Below are 14,846 nucleotides of genomic sequence, written 5' to 3' on the forward strand. Positions count from 1 at the left end.
TCTGGGGGGAAAAAGCACTGCTTTCCAGAAGGACAACAGAATAGCAAATTCAAAACTAATTTCTCTCTGCTTTGTGACCAACCATATATTTACTGGGAGGGAAAAGAAAATAACCAAAGAAATGTGTTTCCATTAATCTTGAGCAGATGATAGGGCTCTGCGCCCCAAATGGCACCCTATTCTCTATACTCTATTTAGTGCACTACTTTTGAGCAGAGCCCACAGGGCTCTGGTCAAAAGTAGTGCACTATATATGGAATAGGGTGTTTGTATTGCAAGCCGGTCTTTCCGAGAGGCCTAAGATGATAGGGGGTCTTTTCACTGATGACTAAACTATCGTTTGAACTGTCTGCTTCACGGCTGATTAAAGCTATCTATATGGAGCCACGTGGACCTCTTCCAACCCAGGATGTGCAAACATGCTAATCTTACAGCTCCTCACACGCACACACACCACGCAGGTGAAACAGATCAGAGATTGATGGGGAGATTGAAGGATGAAGAGAGCGAAGAGGACAAGACAGATCATAAAAGACTTCCAAACAGGTGACAAAGAAAGAGAGAACGAGAGAAAGAGAAGAGGGCCAAAGCCAAGAAACCACTTGGGTCAGCAGCACCATAGGGGATATGCTATGGTTTGAGGAATCTATGTAGGAGAAAATATGTTGAGAATCAAAAGAACCAGATGTTATTATGATCCCTGGAAATTATGTTTTGGATATAGACATCACCTCGATCCGTCACGCCGTGCGATAGAAGAATGCACAAGGTTTTTATTTGACACATCAAGGCTAGGCCTTGACGGGTTTCGTTTCGGTTAAATATTAGATCCTCCTTCCAATGTTGGAGATGTCCCACCTGGATATGAAAGCATGCATCCGGTACCCAGAGAGGAACATTTGATTTGGGACTATGAGTCATCAACACAAGGCAATGTAGAGATAGTCTGAACTCCTATGGTCATTTTTTATTCAGCACAAACAGATCTAGTAACATGTGATGGCAGAGACTCTGCTGTGAGTCACTGGCTCGTTTGTGTGTTTGTTCTGTTTGGTACTCATTCCCACGGTCCCTCTGCCAAACATTGAGTTTATTAAAGATGGAATCCGTGGGCCACCCGAGTAGTGCAGCAGTCTAAGGCACTGATCAGAGTTAGAAGCGTCACTACAGATCCGGGTTTGATCCCAGGTTGTGTTGCAGACGACCGCGAACGGGAGACCCATGAGGCAGCGCACAAACGGCCCAGCGTCGTCCGGGTTAGGGGAGGGTTTGGCCGCCTGGGATGTCCTTGTCCCACCGCACTCTAGCGACTCCTTGTGGCGGGCCGGATGCATGCAAGCTGGCTTCGGTCGCTAGCTGAACTGTGACGCTTCCGACACATTGGTGCGGCTGGCTTCCGGGTTAAGCGAGCAGTTGTCAAGACAGCAATGTGGCTTTGTGTGTTGGTTTTTCGGAGGACGCATGGCTCTCGACCTTTGCCTCTCCCAAGTCCGCACTGAAGTTGTAGAGGTGGGACAAGACTGCCACTACCAATTGGATATCACGAAATTGGGGAGAAAAAGGGGTAAAAAGTACATTAAAGAATACATTAAAATACATTTTTAAAGATGAAATCCGCAGTTGATATTGATTTTATTTTGTTAAGGAGTGTCATGCAACATGGTACAAAAAAACAGTGTTTGTTGTTTGCAGTAACTTATTATTTGTAGTAATATTGCAAACGGACATGGCAGTTTCACCATTAAGGATTCCAGAGTTAAAGAACTGACCACAATATGACTCAATTACAACACAACACATACATAATACTTTTTATGAGCTGCATGGTCCTCGATTTTCATTCATTCCACAAATCCCTTCAAAGCCAAATGAGTGACATGTGGTTCCTAAACATTCGGCTAAACTCCTTACACAGGGAACTCTGTTCGTTACAGCCCTGCACATTGTCAAATCAATTAGCCCTTAATGTCCAGATTGGCCGCAGAGCCCATGTGTGGAGGCTTACATATGGGCCTGGACGAGAAACATAACAACACTAACAGATTATATGAAGCTGTTTTCTCAAGATCAAACGCCTGATTCCTGGCCAAAAAAAGCACTGGCATGTTAGTCTAGTTTTCCACACAGCTCTATGGGGCTGACTGTATCTCTGCAGATCTGTCAATAGAGTTGATGATAAGCAGGACTCAGCTCTTCTGCAGAGTGGATGGAGCAGCCAAAAGCATGTAGCCGAGCAGCAGCAGTAAGGCCAAGCCAAAATAACAACTCCTGCTAACTTAGTGAGTACCAAGCCAAGATAACTCTAATTTAAAACTTTCAAGCCACATAAATCATGCTCAAATGTACTCTCACATACTGTAGCTTTGTCTCATCTCTCCCAATAGCGTACTGTATGTCTCAATCAACTCAATTTTATTTCCATCTCTTCACTCTGCCTTTTCTCTCTCTACCTCTATCCCTCTTTGAAGCCCCGTGTATAAAAAAATAAAAATAATAATACAATTTTTTTTTAAACTTCACAGGTACTTCAATCCCACTGGAACTCAATGAGGGAGGAAGAGGACAAAAACAGGAGGATGATGAGGGTAAAGAGCGTCATGAGACAAAGAGATAAGAGACACAAATCTTCTGAAGCTGATCCCTCAGGAGAACAGCCGATTGAGAACCACATTGCCCTTGAGCTGGCTGTGACCCTTCCATGCCCCGGATGTAAATAGTGGGGTGCACCTCATTGGGGTGGAGTGCACCTCATTGGGGTTGAGTGCCCCATCACCTGAGCACCTCTCACATCTGACAAATTAGTGCACTTTACTACACCACCGCAGCCTATTCTTCACAGAGAGAGAGAAAGTGACAGAGTGAGAAAAGAGAGAGAAAAAAAGATCCCCTGTCTAAAGCTGAAGCACACACCACACAACATGCAAATGGAACCCATTTCTATTCATGTCTGAGAAAACTTAAAGGCTAATAAGTCATTTTAATGGGGTTTTCAGCCCAATATATTGGCTTAGGATGAGAGGCAAACAAGCAGACGGAGTTATGTGTGTGTGTGTTTTGAGAGAGAGAGAGAGAGAGAGAGAGAGAGAGAGAGAGAGAGCGAGAGAAAGAGAGAAAGAGAGAGAGAGAGAGAGAAAGAGAGAGAAATAGAGATAGAAAGAGAGAGAGAGAGAGAGAGAGAGAGAGAGAGAGAGGCCAGTTGTCAGCAGGAGGCTGATTTCCTACAGGGCCGATTAGAACACATCCAGATGGGAAATAAGATGGCGGTTGGAACAATCTAATCACGACTCATTGTGGTTCTAATGAAAGGTCTGAGAACTGTAATCCCTAGTTAAGATGTTCATGGAGAGGGAAACAAGCAAAGAAGACATTTTACAACAACTACAACAAGTCAAAGGTTACAGTACAGTATGTGTCACTGACATGAAGTGGATTTGACAGTGTAGTACATTGTGTTACTGTGGACAGTCAACTGTGTGGGTGGTTGGGGTAAGTGTGTGTGTGTGACAAACCATGGGGAATGACATCAAAACATATGGATTTTATCAGCTCTTCGTTTGCATTCACAAAGCACTGCAACATGAAAAGCCTTGTGCTTTGTAGTCAGTCTTTGAATTAGGGGGTTGAAAAATGTCAGCCCTACTCGTACAGAGGACTTGGTGACATTGCTAATGATAGCGCCTAATCTTTTATCATAAGCTTCATTCCGAATGGCACAAGATTCCCTATTTAGTGCCCTAATTTTGCCCAGACAGAGCCCTATGGGCCCTGGTAGAAAGTAGTGCACTAAATAGAGAATAGGGTGCTATTTGGGACGCATTCCATCGACATGAAGGGAGGATAGACAGACAAGGCCATGGCTTTGTTTTATCCTCTGGTGTGAATCAGACTTGAATCATTTATTTTGTATTTATTTTTTCATTTAAATGCAGTGACAGCTGAATATATTTGCTGCAATCGCAATAGCGCTGGTGTGGTATGGCACGCACACAACATAAACATAAAAATAAATCAAATAAATGTGTCAAGAAGGAATGTACATAAATCTACTTAAATACAAACATGTCAAAAAGGGGTAATAAACAACAATAGTTCACTTTCGCTAAGAGATAATGGTTGTTGATCTTGGGTTGTTTTGGGTGTTTCCTTAGCTATAAAACCATTAGTATTTTATCAGCTATGTCTATCAGTGTTTACAAGTCTCTATCTTGAGCTATGTTTCGGAGTGTTTTCTAAACCATAAAGCCCTCAGCAGTATTTTATCTTGGATGTAAACAAGTGTACATTAAGTACCCTCTGGGAGTCAAAAGAGGGAGGAGATTACATATTTTAGACAGAGACAGTCACATAACTCTCCTAAGTGGCTTTGTCTAGTATCAACTGAGTGCTGGGATGACACCAGACCACAGCCTGATAAACACTTGCACGCAGACAGACCAGAGGCTGTAAAACAAACCCCCTCAACCATAACATACCAAGCCACACTTCCCGTGCTCCACTGGGGTTAAAGAAATGTTCCGGAATTCACTTAGTGTGTGGTGTGTGTGTGTGTGATGAGTTGTCCCATTAGTGTCTGTACAGCTCCTGGGTAACATTACCACTGACAAACAAACAGCAGAGCTTCTCTCCTGTCCAACCAGGAAGCTATAAAGCTGTCTACACTGAGCCACAGATCACTGTAAACTACGGGACTGTAGAAGTGCAAAGTGGGGACGTGACTGTTAGAGGGTAGGATCTTGGAGCGTGGGAAGAAACAGCTAAGAGTTGCCCCTTTCTCCGAGTCATGGGAGAGCTGGGGAATGAGCACAAGGAGTGGTGCATCCGAGCCTATAACTCTGCACTGCTCTGCTGCTAACTGGCCCCGCTCTGACATTCCATACAACCACACACTCACCCACTAGTGATGAGTGGGGACTTTCCTTACCAGTCAGAGAGCACTCTTCACACTTCATTACCAAATCCATCTCTTAACCATTTAACGGTGTCAATGGTTACAATAATTAGCAGTAATAAGCTATAGATGAAATTGCTGGCAGTTTTATAGATTTATGACTAATAGTCTTGCATTACGACGACTCTCGACGCCCCCTCTCCTTTGATAGCGGTGCTGTTTAAAGGCCAACTATCCCTCCTCTCCTCCCTCTCGTTTCACTTGCCATGAGAGGTTTTAATGTAGCCCACTGGGTGATTAAGAGTTGACATAACTAATAAACTCCACACTAACTCAGCCAGACAAAGACACTTCAAAGTCAAAGAGTGCAGAGAGAAAGAGAGAGAGGGAGAGGAAGAGAGAGCGCTTCAGTCGAGAGTGATGGTTATAATTATATAATATATCAGCTCATATTCCACTCCTCTGTGCTCTTTTGAAGCCAATTGGGTAGCCTACTATGCAACGTAGAACATTGTAAAATTAAAGAAAAATGTTTGAATGAGTAGGTGTGTCCAAACCTTTGCCTGGTACTATGTAACGTTAAGGAGAAAGCATGCATTTTTATAAGCAATCTTTTGAAAATGGTATCAAACTTTGCTCAGAGGAGTTTGGAGTGAGAGTTGATGCCAATAAAGGAAGACTGTTCAGAGAGATGGACACACACACACACACACACACACACCAGAGCAGGACAATCAGACACACACTGTCACTATTATCACCTCCCTGATTTCTCTGATACCACTGTTTGCAGATTGCATCGCGCCTCCTGCCACTGAAGTGCTAGATTGAAGAGGAGAGCCTTTAGACCAGAACGAAGGACTGAAAGAACGACAGGGGGAGAGAGAGATGGAGAGAGTACAGACGAGAGACAGATGAGTATCAGAGAGCCGAGCCCAGTATCAGCCCTACCTGTTTGCAGTTCAAACCAAACCCTGTTAGTTTATCTATAATGGGCAATCACTGCTTCTGGCCTTCAACCAAGCCCACAGAGTACTGAAGGAGGGACCAAAGAAATGAACTCAAAAAGGCTACGATGGAAAATCTCTGAAAACATGTTCAAGTTTCAACTTCAGTTTTCAAAACTTACTTCTAAGACATAACTAAACTCAGCAAAAAAAGAAAAGTCCTCTCACTGTCAACTGCGTTAACTTTCAGCAAACTTAACCACTTAACGTGTGTAAATATTTGTATGAACATAACAAGACTCAACAGCTGAGACATAAACTGAACAAGTTCCACAGACATATGACTAACAGAAACGGAATAATGTGTCCCTGAACAAAGGGGGGGGGGGGTCAAATTCAAAAGTAACAGTCAGTATCTGGTGTGGCCACCAGCTGCATTAAGTACTGCAGTGCATCTCCTCCGCATGGACTGCACAAGATTTGCCAGTTCTTACCATGAGATGTTACCCCACTCTTCCACCAAGGCACCTGCAAGTTCCCAGACATTTCTGGAGGGAATGGCCCTAGCCCTCACCCTCCCATCAAAGACATGCTCAATGGGTCCCAGACATGCTCAATGGGATTGAGATCCGGGCTCTTCGCTGGCCATGGCAGAACACTGGCATTACTGTTTTACAGGAAATCACGCACAGAACGAGCAGTATAGCTGGTGGCATTGTCATGCTGGAGAGTCATGTCAGGATGAGCCTGCAGGAAGGGTACCACATGAGGCGCATGTCCTCCCTGTAACGCACAGCATTGAGATTGCCTGCAATGACAACAAGCTCAGTCCGATGATGCTGTGACACACCATCCCAGACCATGACGGACCCCCCACCTCCAAATCGATCCCGCTCCAGAGTACAGGCCTCGGTGTAACGCTCATTCCTTCGACGATAAACGCAAATCCGACCATCACCCCTGGTGAGAGAAAACCGCGACTCGTCAGTGAAGAGCACTTTTTACCAGTCCTGTCTGGTCCAGCAACAGTGGGTTTGTGTCCATAGGCGACGTTGTTGCCGGTGATGTCTGGTGAGGACCTGCCTTACAACAGGCCTACAAGCCCTCAGTCCAGCCTCTCTCAGCCTATTGCTGACAGTCTAAGCACTGATGGAAGGATTGTGCGTTCCTGGTGTAACTTGGGCAGTTGTTGTTGTCATCCTGTACCTGTCCCGCAGGTGTGATGTTCGGATGTACCGATCCTGTGCAGGTGTTTTTACACGTGGTCTGCCACTACGAGGACGATCAGCTGTCCGTCCTGTCTCCCTGTAGCGCTGTCTTAGGCGTCTCACAGTACGGACATTGCAATCTATTACATCTGTAGTCCTCATGCCTCCTTGCAGCATGCCTAAGGCACGTTCACACAGATGAGCAGGGACCCTGGGAATCTTTCTTTTGGTGTTTCAGTAGAAAGGCCTCTTTACGTTGTCATAACTGTGACCTTAATTGCATGTAAGCTGTTAGTCTTAAAGACTGTTCCACAGGTGCATGTCCATTAATTGTTTCTGGTTCACTGAACAAGGATGGGAAACAGAGTTTAAACCCTTTTCAATTAAGATTTGTGAAGTTATTTGGGTCCTGAAAAAGGGACGTTTCTTTTTTTTGCTGAGTTTATAGAGACAAATTCAGACACTGATCAATGCTACAACATACAGTTCCTGCTGTTGCAGTGATTGTTGTCAGAGTTGGTGTACAGTACATTGTTAGCGTCCCAAATTGCACCCTATTCCCTATATAATGCACTACTTTTGACCAGGGCTCTATATATCGGGAACATGGTGACATGGTGTGTCCTTTACCAACTTCTATATGGAATCCACCACCCACGGTCTTCAGAGGACAAAAATACACTTTGTTTTTACAATTTTTACTGTACATTCTACACACATTTTACATCCATGGCACTTATATATATATATATATATATATATATAGTAGTTACATAGCAAGAATAAAGTAATTACCACAGTGATTCAATTAGAAGTAGGAAGAGAGCGCACCAGCCAACAGCCAACCAACCAGACTGGAACCAGCTTCCCTACTGCTGATTGCCCAACTGGTGGCCAAACAGAAGATATCCCTGAGTGGGTTGAATCGCAACAGGTTTACACCCAGCAGGGGGCCAATCATAATATGTCACTGGCTTCACTCATATCTCCTGTTGTGGTAGTTTTAAAACAAGGTCTGTGTACTTTCCGTGGGTTGATGTGCAGTGGGATGGGTGGGGGCTGTGCTCAAAGGGAGTGCACTCCACTTTCAGCACAGGCGCCAGATAAGTACCACCTAAGTGGCTGGTTGGTTTGTTTTTCCCGTTACACACAAAAGGTGTCATCAGTGCCTCTGAACAGGATGGGGTGAGGGGATATGGGTTTGATAGAGGTAGAGCAGCTCTTGCTGTAGGTGCTGTAGGTTTGATGGATAATCAGGCCAGAGCAGAGGTCCAGGAGGGAGTTCTGGAGAAGGACAAGTATTGGAGTCAGTGTCCCAGGGTGCAGCACCTGAGGCATGGTATGGGCACCTCTAATAAGTGCCTCGGTCCTTCATGCCACCATTGCCCAACTTGACAGGGCATCTTTCCATTGTAGCACTGTAGCGTCTGCACAATTCCTCAGCTCAGGGGTTAAACACACTACCACCACCTCTATCTTTGCCAACCGGTCCATTGATACCTCAACATCAGGCCCTGGACAGGGTTGTAATCTAGATGAGTTCCATGTAATAATGTCCATGTAATCTGTTACATGTAATCTGATTACAAAAAAACTAACTGTAATCAGTTAAGTGACCAAACAAAAATAAGGTAATCAGATTACAGATACGTTTGAAAAACTAGATGATTACTTCTTGGATTACCTTAAAATTTTGAAAGGATGTTTGCGAAAACATTTATTATGGCACCTTTCTGTTTTCTCAATGATATTCAAGTCAGCATTGAAAAAAGCCGCAAGTTTAAGTTTGTTCCACCTGAGCAAGTCTGACCTCAATTCAGAAACCACTATGATGACACACCAAACGAGTTTAATGGATCCATTTGTCTTCCTCTAATGCCTCTTAAGGAGAAAGTAATCAGATTAAAGTAATCAGATTACGTTACTGAGTTTGGGTAATCCAAAATTTACATTACTGATTACAATTTTGGACAGGTAACTAGTAACGGATTATATTTAGTAAGTAACCTACCTAACCATGTAAATTGAGTCAATGCAACTCATCTAGAGAGTTTACTCATATGGATAGGGTTCATGAAATGTACAGATCTTAGCAAGCATCAACAAGGCCGAAAGAACCCAAAGTGAAGAAAAATGTTCATTAGGATTCCAAGCTAGTTTTCGTTCTTCAATTTTACAGCTACATTTTCTTTTTCTATCCGCAGAATTATACTTTCATGTGCAGCAAGTGAAATGGACCTCCATCCATATAATTACCAGGCAAATTACATTCATTATTGCAATTTACATCTCATCGGCAAGCCAATTATTAACAGTCTGACCTCCGCGGCTTCCTTCGGCTTGGAAATCTAAAACGAGCTGCCGAGGTGGGCGAGATGGCGGAACGAGAGGGAGAAAAACAATCAATACGATTCTGAAGATGATTATTTCACATATCTATAATGCTATGCTTCACAGCACAGCTGCCCGCCCGGCAGTGCTACTCTGATGTCTGATTTGTGTTATCGCCGCCGGTAATTTGCTGCTTCGCTCCTCTTAAAAGGGACGCAGGCTGCATTCTGCATTCGTCCATCTGTCTGTCCAGCCAATCACACGCAAGCATAACAACAGAACACACACGCAAACAGAAAAACACACACACTCCCACCACAAACAATCCACAGAGTCTAATTAGGCTGTGCAGTATATTACTGCTCTATCACAATGGGACCGGGGGATGAGAGTGAAAGTGCAGTCTTAGACGGTAATCAACTCGGCAATTGAGGGCAAACTCTGTAACTTAGTCCCAGAGCTAATTTGTAGCTGGTGTACCACTCATTTAAATGTGTGAGACAGGAAGGGGAGGGAGGACGAGAGAGCGTGGCTTTCGTTCTCTATAGTATACACTGGGTGCATACCAAATAGCGCTCTATTCCTATAGTGCACTACTCTTCAAAAGGAGTGCACTGTATAGGGAGCAGGGTGCAATTCGGGACATATACAATGTTTTATAGTGGTGAGACGTGTATCAACTAAAGTGGGATGGGCAACAAACCGACGAGATATAACAGCACATGACCTTCCTTTACTTTGTCAATAAAACACAATCGTAAAGTGTTCACTTTAAAACAGGATACCTGCTGCTATGATTGTTGGAAGGCAGTGTACTATTATTCCAAAACGACGGTCGCGAGGATTGGAAGTTTACATACACGTACGCTCACACACACACACACACACACACACACACACACACACACACACACACACACACACACACACACACACACACACACACACACACACACACACGCACGCGCACACACACACCTGTTTCAGTAGGGGGTAAAGAGAGTCCTCCAATACACAATGGCTCATAAAAACCAAGGGAGGGGAGAATCTGCAGTCCCATCGGAGGGCTGTGTACAGTACCAGACCTCCCTGTGAGATAGCATTGTGGAAGAAACAATAACACCACATCACTGGTGCAAAGGAGAGACCCAGTAACATGGGAGGCATCTGTTGTGTTGGTGTCTGTCTGAGGTTTGTGTTGGTGTCTGATTGAGGTTTGTGTTGGTGTCTGTTTAAGGTTTGTGTTTGTGTCTGTGTCTGTTTGAGGTATGTGTTTGTTGGGGAAAAAGGAGGGAGAGGGCGATAGACCATGTTTCTTTGAAGATATCTGTCTGCAAACACGTTCTGATTCCTTTCCTATCGTTATTGCACTTTTCTCTGTTACAATCAGTGGTGATTTTAGCATGTAAATCTTGTTGGGGAAAAACAAAAACATGTGGGATGCATGCCAGCAAAGCCACTACACAACACTAAATAATAGATTAATTGCAACGGTGACAAACGGTGCCCACAAACTGTTAGAAACTACATAAAGCTGTCCCAACAGCAGAGTCCCAACAGCAGTCCCAACACCTTTTTAACACTACTACACCTGGCTTTCAGCGGAGCCTTGTCTGGCAGCGAAACAGTTCATTCAGCCTCATTTGCCGCCTTTAAAAAAACATAGCTGATATGTCTGACTTGCTTAAACAAATGTGGTTTCTACTGACGATTGAGATGTACAAACTATGGCATAAGGGGACGACAAGCGGATAAGAGGCAATCCGTAATTACCGATTAAGACATTAATGAGCGAGCCAGGACGGACGTAGTCAATATAATTATTTGTTCAGCAATTTTAAAATGTACAGCGACAGAATTCAGAACAAAGGCTGTTCTTACAAGTTACTCCCTGTACAACAAGTCAGAATCGTAGGATAAATAAAGGGGGCATACAAACAGACAATGAAAGCTCTTACAATATTCAATGATTACATTTCTCTAAAACAGGTTATAGGCAACATGTGCACCACCAAGTTAGAACAGTAGGCTAAATTAAGAGGTGAAAATAGACCAAATTATTAGGGTGAGGCACATTGAACACGGTTTGGGTCTTTGTGTGTCAAAAAGGATACACATCCTAACATTAGTTGACGTGTTAAATAAGATTTTAATTGTCATCTCAACATGTCAAATAACACAATTCTATTATAGAATATTATTTTTTGTCCTGAATTTGCACGTGCAAGCCAAGCGCCAACACTACTATCAGTAGCACTGTCAAAGCTGAACAAAAAAGTAAACAAGCACACACCGGCCAGGAACGATGTGTTTACAATACCGCGTTGATGAAAATAGTCAAAATTATCCGGGTGAGGCACATGGGCTACCAACAGGTTACCACACAACATACACTTAGTATTACTTTCTTAGCTACGGGATACATATCTCTGGCATCCTACATCATTTATGAAGCAGCACAAGACATTTTTGGACTCACGTTGTTGTGATGTGCTTGAACAGGAAAGTGGCGCAGCGGTCCTTCGTGGGCAAATTTTCTCATCAAATAGAGAGGTGCCGGATTTACAAATCTGAGTTGAATGACCATTCAAAGCGTATTTTCCCAGTTTGAACTGTTTATTCCCGACGTCCCAGTTGCAAAGCTTGCAGTTTGCCACTGTCACCGATTCCTTACAAACCACTCATTGTTGAATTTGCGATCTCCACATAGTTGTGTAATGTTTATGTCCAATAGCCGATATGTTTTATCAATAGTTTGTCTTCATTATTCCTCTTCACATGACAAGGATTAAAAAGGATTTGCCAGTAGACTTGATTCAATACTTATTTTCAACCATAAATTGCAAATAAATTCATTAAAAATCCTACAATGTGATTTTCTGGATTTTTCTTTCTCATTTTGTCTGTCATAGTTGAAGTGTACCTATGATGAAAATTACAGGCCTCTCTCATCTTTTTAAGTGGGAGAACTTGCACAATTGGTGGCTGACTAAATACTTTTTTGCCCCACTGTATATATATATTTTTTCACATTGTTTGCAATGATATGTGACACGTATTAATGCCAAAATAACATGCAAAACAGGCAAGCCCCAAAAACTTGAGCAGCATGTTATGTATCTAAGTCCGACCTGTAGGAAAGGGTGGAGTTGAGGGATGGACTTAGGGAGGGATGGAGGCAAATGTTATGGTACTGGGTGTCTGTGCCTCTGTGTGTCTGTGTCTGTGTCTGTGTGTGTCTGTGTGTGTGTGTGTGTGTGTGTGTGTGTGTGTGTGTGTGTGTGTGTGTGTGTGTGTGTGTGTGTGTGTGTGTGTGTGTGTGTGTGTGTGGTGACCCCCAGGTTCAGCTGTCAGTGTTAATCAGAGACCCGGTCTGTTTCTCCCCCATCATCATGCATGATTGAGTGGATGGTACAGCCACAGTCCCCTGGATGATACCACCTGCCCATCTCACTCACCGCAAAGCCACTCCCTGGACACAACTCTAACTGACTCATAAAAAACTTCACTAAACTATATAAAAAACAGATTTATTCAGGGCTGATTGGTCAAGAGTGTTTCCTCTCTTCTTTCTTACAGATACATGTCTTCAATAGCTGTGACACACTAGAGCACTTAATGGCCAAGTGGCAAACTAAAGTACCACTAGTCTGACACTTACTGCTGCGCAGGGCGGAGGGGGTAACCTCTATCTCGCTGCTTGTCTGGTAGGGCTGGAAGGCGGACATGTTGCTGGAGTTGAGCTCTGCGACGCCAGTGAAGGGGTCAGGGCTCTGTGTGCCCGTTGAGCTGGCACTGGTGCCATCGCCTCCATGGTGAGGGTCCTGCTCCTCATACACTGCCACCAGCTGGAGGGAGAGGGTAGAGAGAGGATAGGTTAAATAAGGAGAGAGAGAGAGAGAGAGAGAGAGAGAGAAGCTGATGCACACCTGAAGCAAAACACAAACATGTATGCTAACTCGCAAGCACATGCAAACACATATGCACACACACACACCTTTACACTTACAGTACTGCTAGTTGACTACCCATGTCCAGCCCCTCAGTAGGCAGCTGTCCCATTTCCATAAAGATGCTGTGTTGCCATGTATTCGTGGTTACTGGGCAGAGAGGCAGAGCACAAAGAGCATCTACATCCCATTATTACCGCATTCTCACACACAGACCATCGCCACGGTGACCTAGCCAACACACTATGCCTGCTACAACAAGGCTCAACTCACAGGAATGGTTTATATTGAGTAGGGCTTTTATGATAACAGAATTTCGACTTCGAAACCAGTTTGGTGTCACGATTCCATCACGATACCAGAGGAAAACAAGAAGGCATGTTAGCCAAAGTCAAAGAATTGCACTTGATCCAGACAGATACATGCAGCAACTGCTATGTTCAATCATTGGGCATCTTTTGAGATCATTACCATTACCTTAAAATAAAATGTACCTCAACATTTTCAGAGACAGCCATATATGCACTAATTCATAAATTCTACAATCAGACAATGGTGGAACCAGCTTCCACCTGAAGATAGGACTGCAGAGATCCTGCCTATCTTCCCGAAAACATCTGAAAACGTACCTCTTCAAAAATAATCTTAAATAATCCCACAGCACCCCAACCCTTCGTGAACTAACACTCATACTTGACTCCCCCCCCCCTTAACTCAACTGACTTAAAATTTAAAATAAACAATTTAAAAAAAAATACAGATATTACAGTTGAAGTCGGAAGTTTACATACACTTAGGTTTCAGTCATTAAAAGTCATTTTCCAACCACTCCACAAATTTCTTGTTAACAAACTATAGTTTTGGAAAGTCGGTTAGGACATCTACTTTGTGTATGACACAAGTAATTTTTCCATCAATTGTTTACAGACAAATTATTTCACTTATAATTCCCTGTGCCTAAATTGACTGTGCATTTTAAGCAGCTTGGAAAAATCCAGAAAATGATGTCATGGCTTCAGAAGCTTCTGATAGGCTAATTGACATAATTTGAGTCAATTGGAGGTGTACCTGTGGATGTATTTCAAGGTCTACCTTCAAACTCAGTGCCTCTTTGCTTGACACCATGGGGAAATCAAAAGAAATCAGCCAATTTCCAAACGCCTGAAGGTCCCACGTTCATCTGTACAAACAATAGTATGCAAGTATAAACACCATGGGACCACAACCGTCTTACCGCTCAGGAAGGAGACACGTTCTGTCTACTAGAGATTAACGTACTTTGGTGCAAAAAGTGCAAATCAATCCCAGAACAACAGGAAAGGACCTGGTGAAGATGCTGGAGGAAACAGGTACAAAAGTATCCATATCCACAGTAAAAAAAGAGTCCAATATCGACATAACCTGAAAGGCAGCTCAGCAAGGAGGAAGCCACTGCTCCAAAACAGACTGAAAAAAGTCAGACTATTGTTTGCAGCAGCACATGCGGACAAAGATCGTACTTTTTGGAGAAATGTCCTCTGGT

General features: G+C 43.5%; 1 protein-coding gene across 3 annotated transcripts in view; it reads right to left on the minus strand.

Annotated features, from left to right (window-relative positions):
* The window catches only part of LOC135522644 (partitioning defective 3 homolog), a 581,006-nt gene that overhangs the window by 371,635 nt on the left and 194,525 nt on the right, over positions 1 to 14,846 (minus strand). For all 3 annotated transcript variants that reach the window (XM_064949098.1, XM_064949099.1, XM_064949097.1), the window contains exon 3: positions 13,036 to 13,222. In XM_064949098.1, coding sequence (XP_064805170.1) covers positions 13,036 to 13,222 — 187 coding nt within the window. The remainder of the gene's footprint in view (positions 1 to 13,035; positions 13,223 to 14,846) is intronic.

This window comes from Oncorhynchus masou, chromosome 30 (assembly GCF_036934945.1).
Source record: "Oncorhynchus masou masou isolate Uvic2021 chromosome 30, UVic_Omas_1.1, whole genome shotgun sequence".
Lineage (NCBI taxonomy): Eukaryota > Metazoa > Chordata > Actinopteri > Salmoniformes > Salmonidae > Oncorhynchus > Oncorhynchus masou.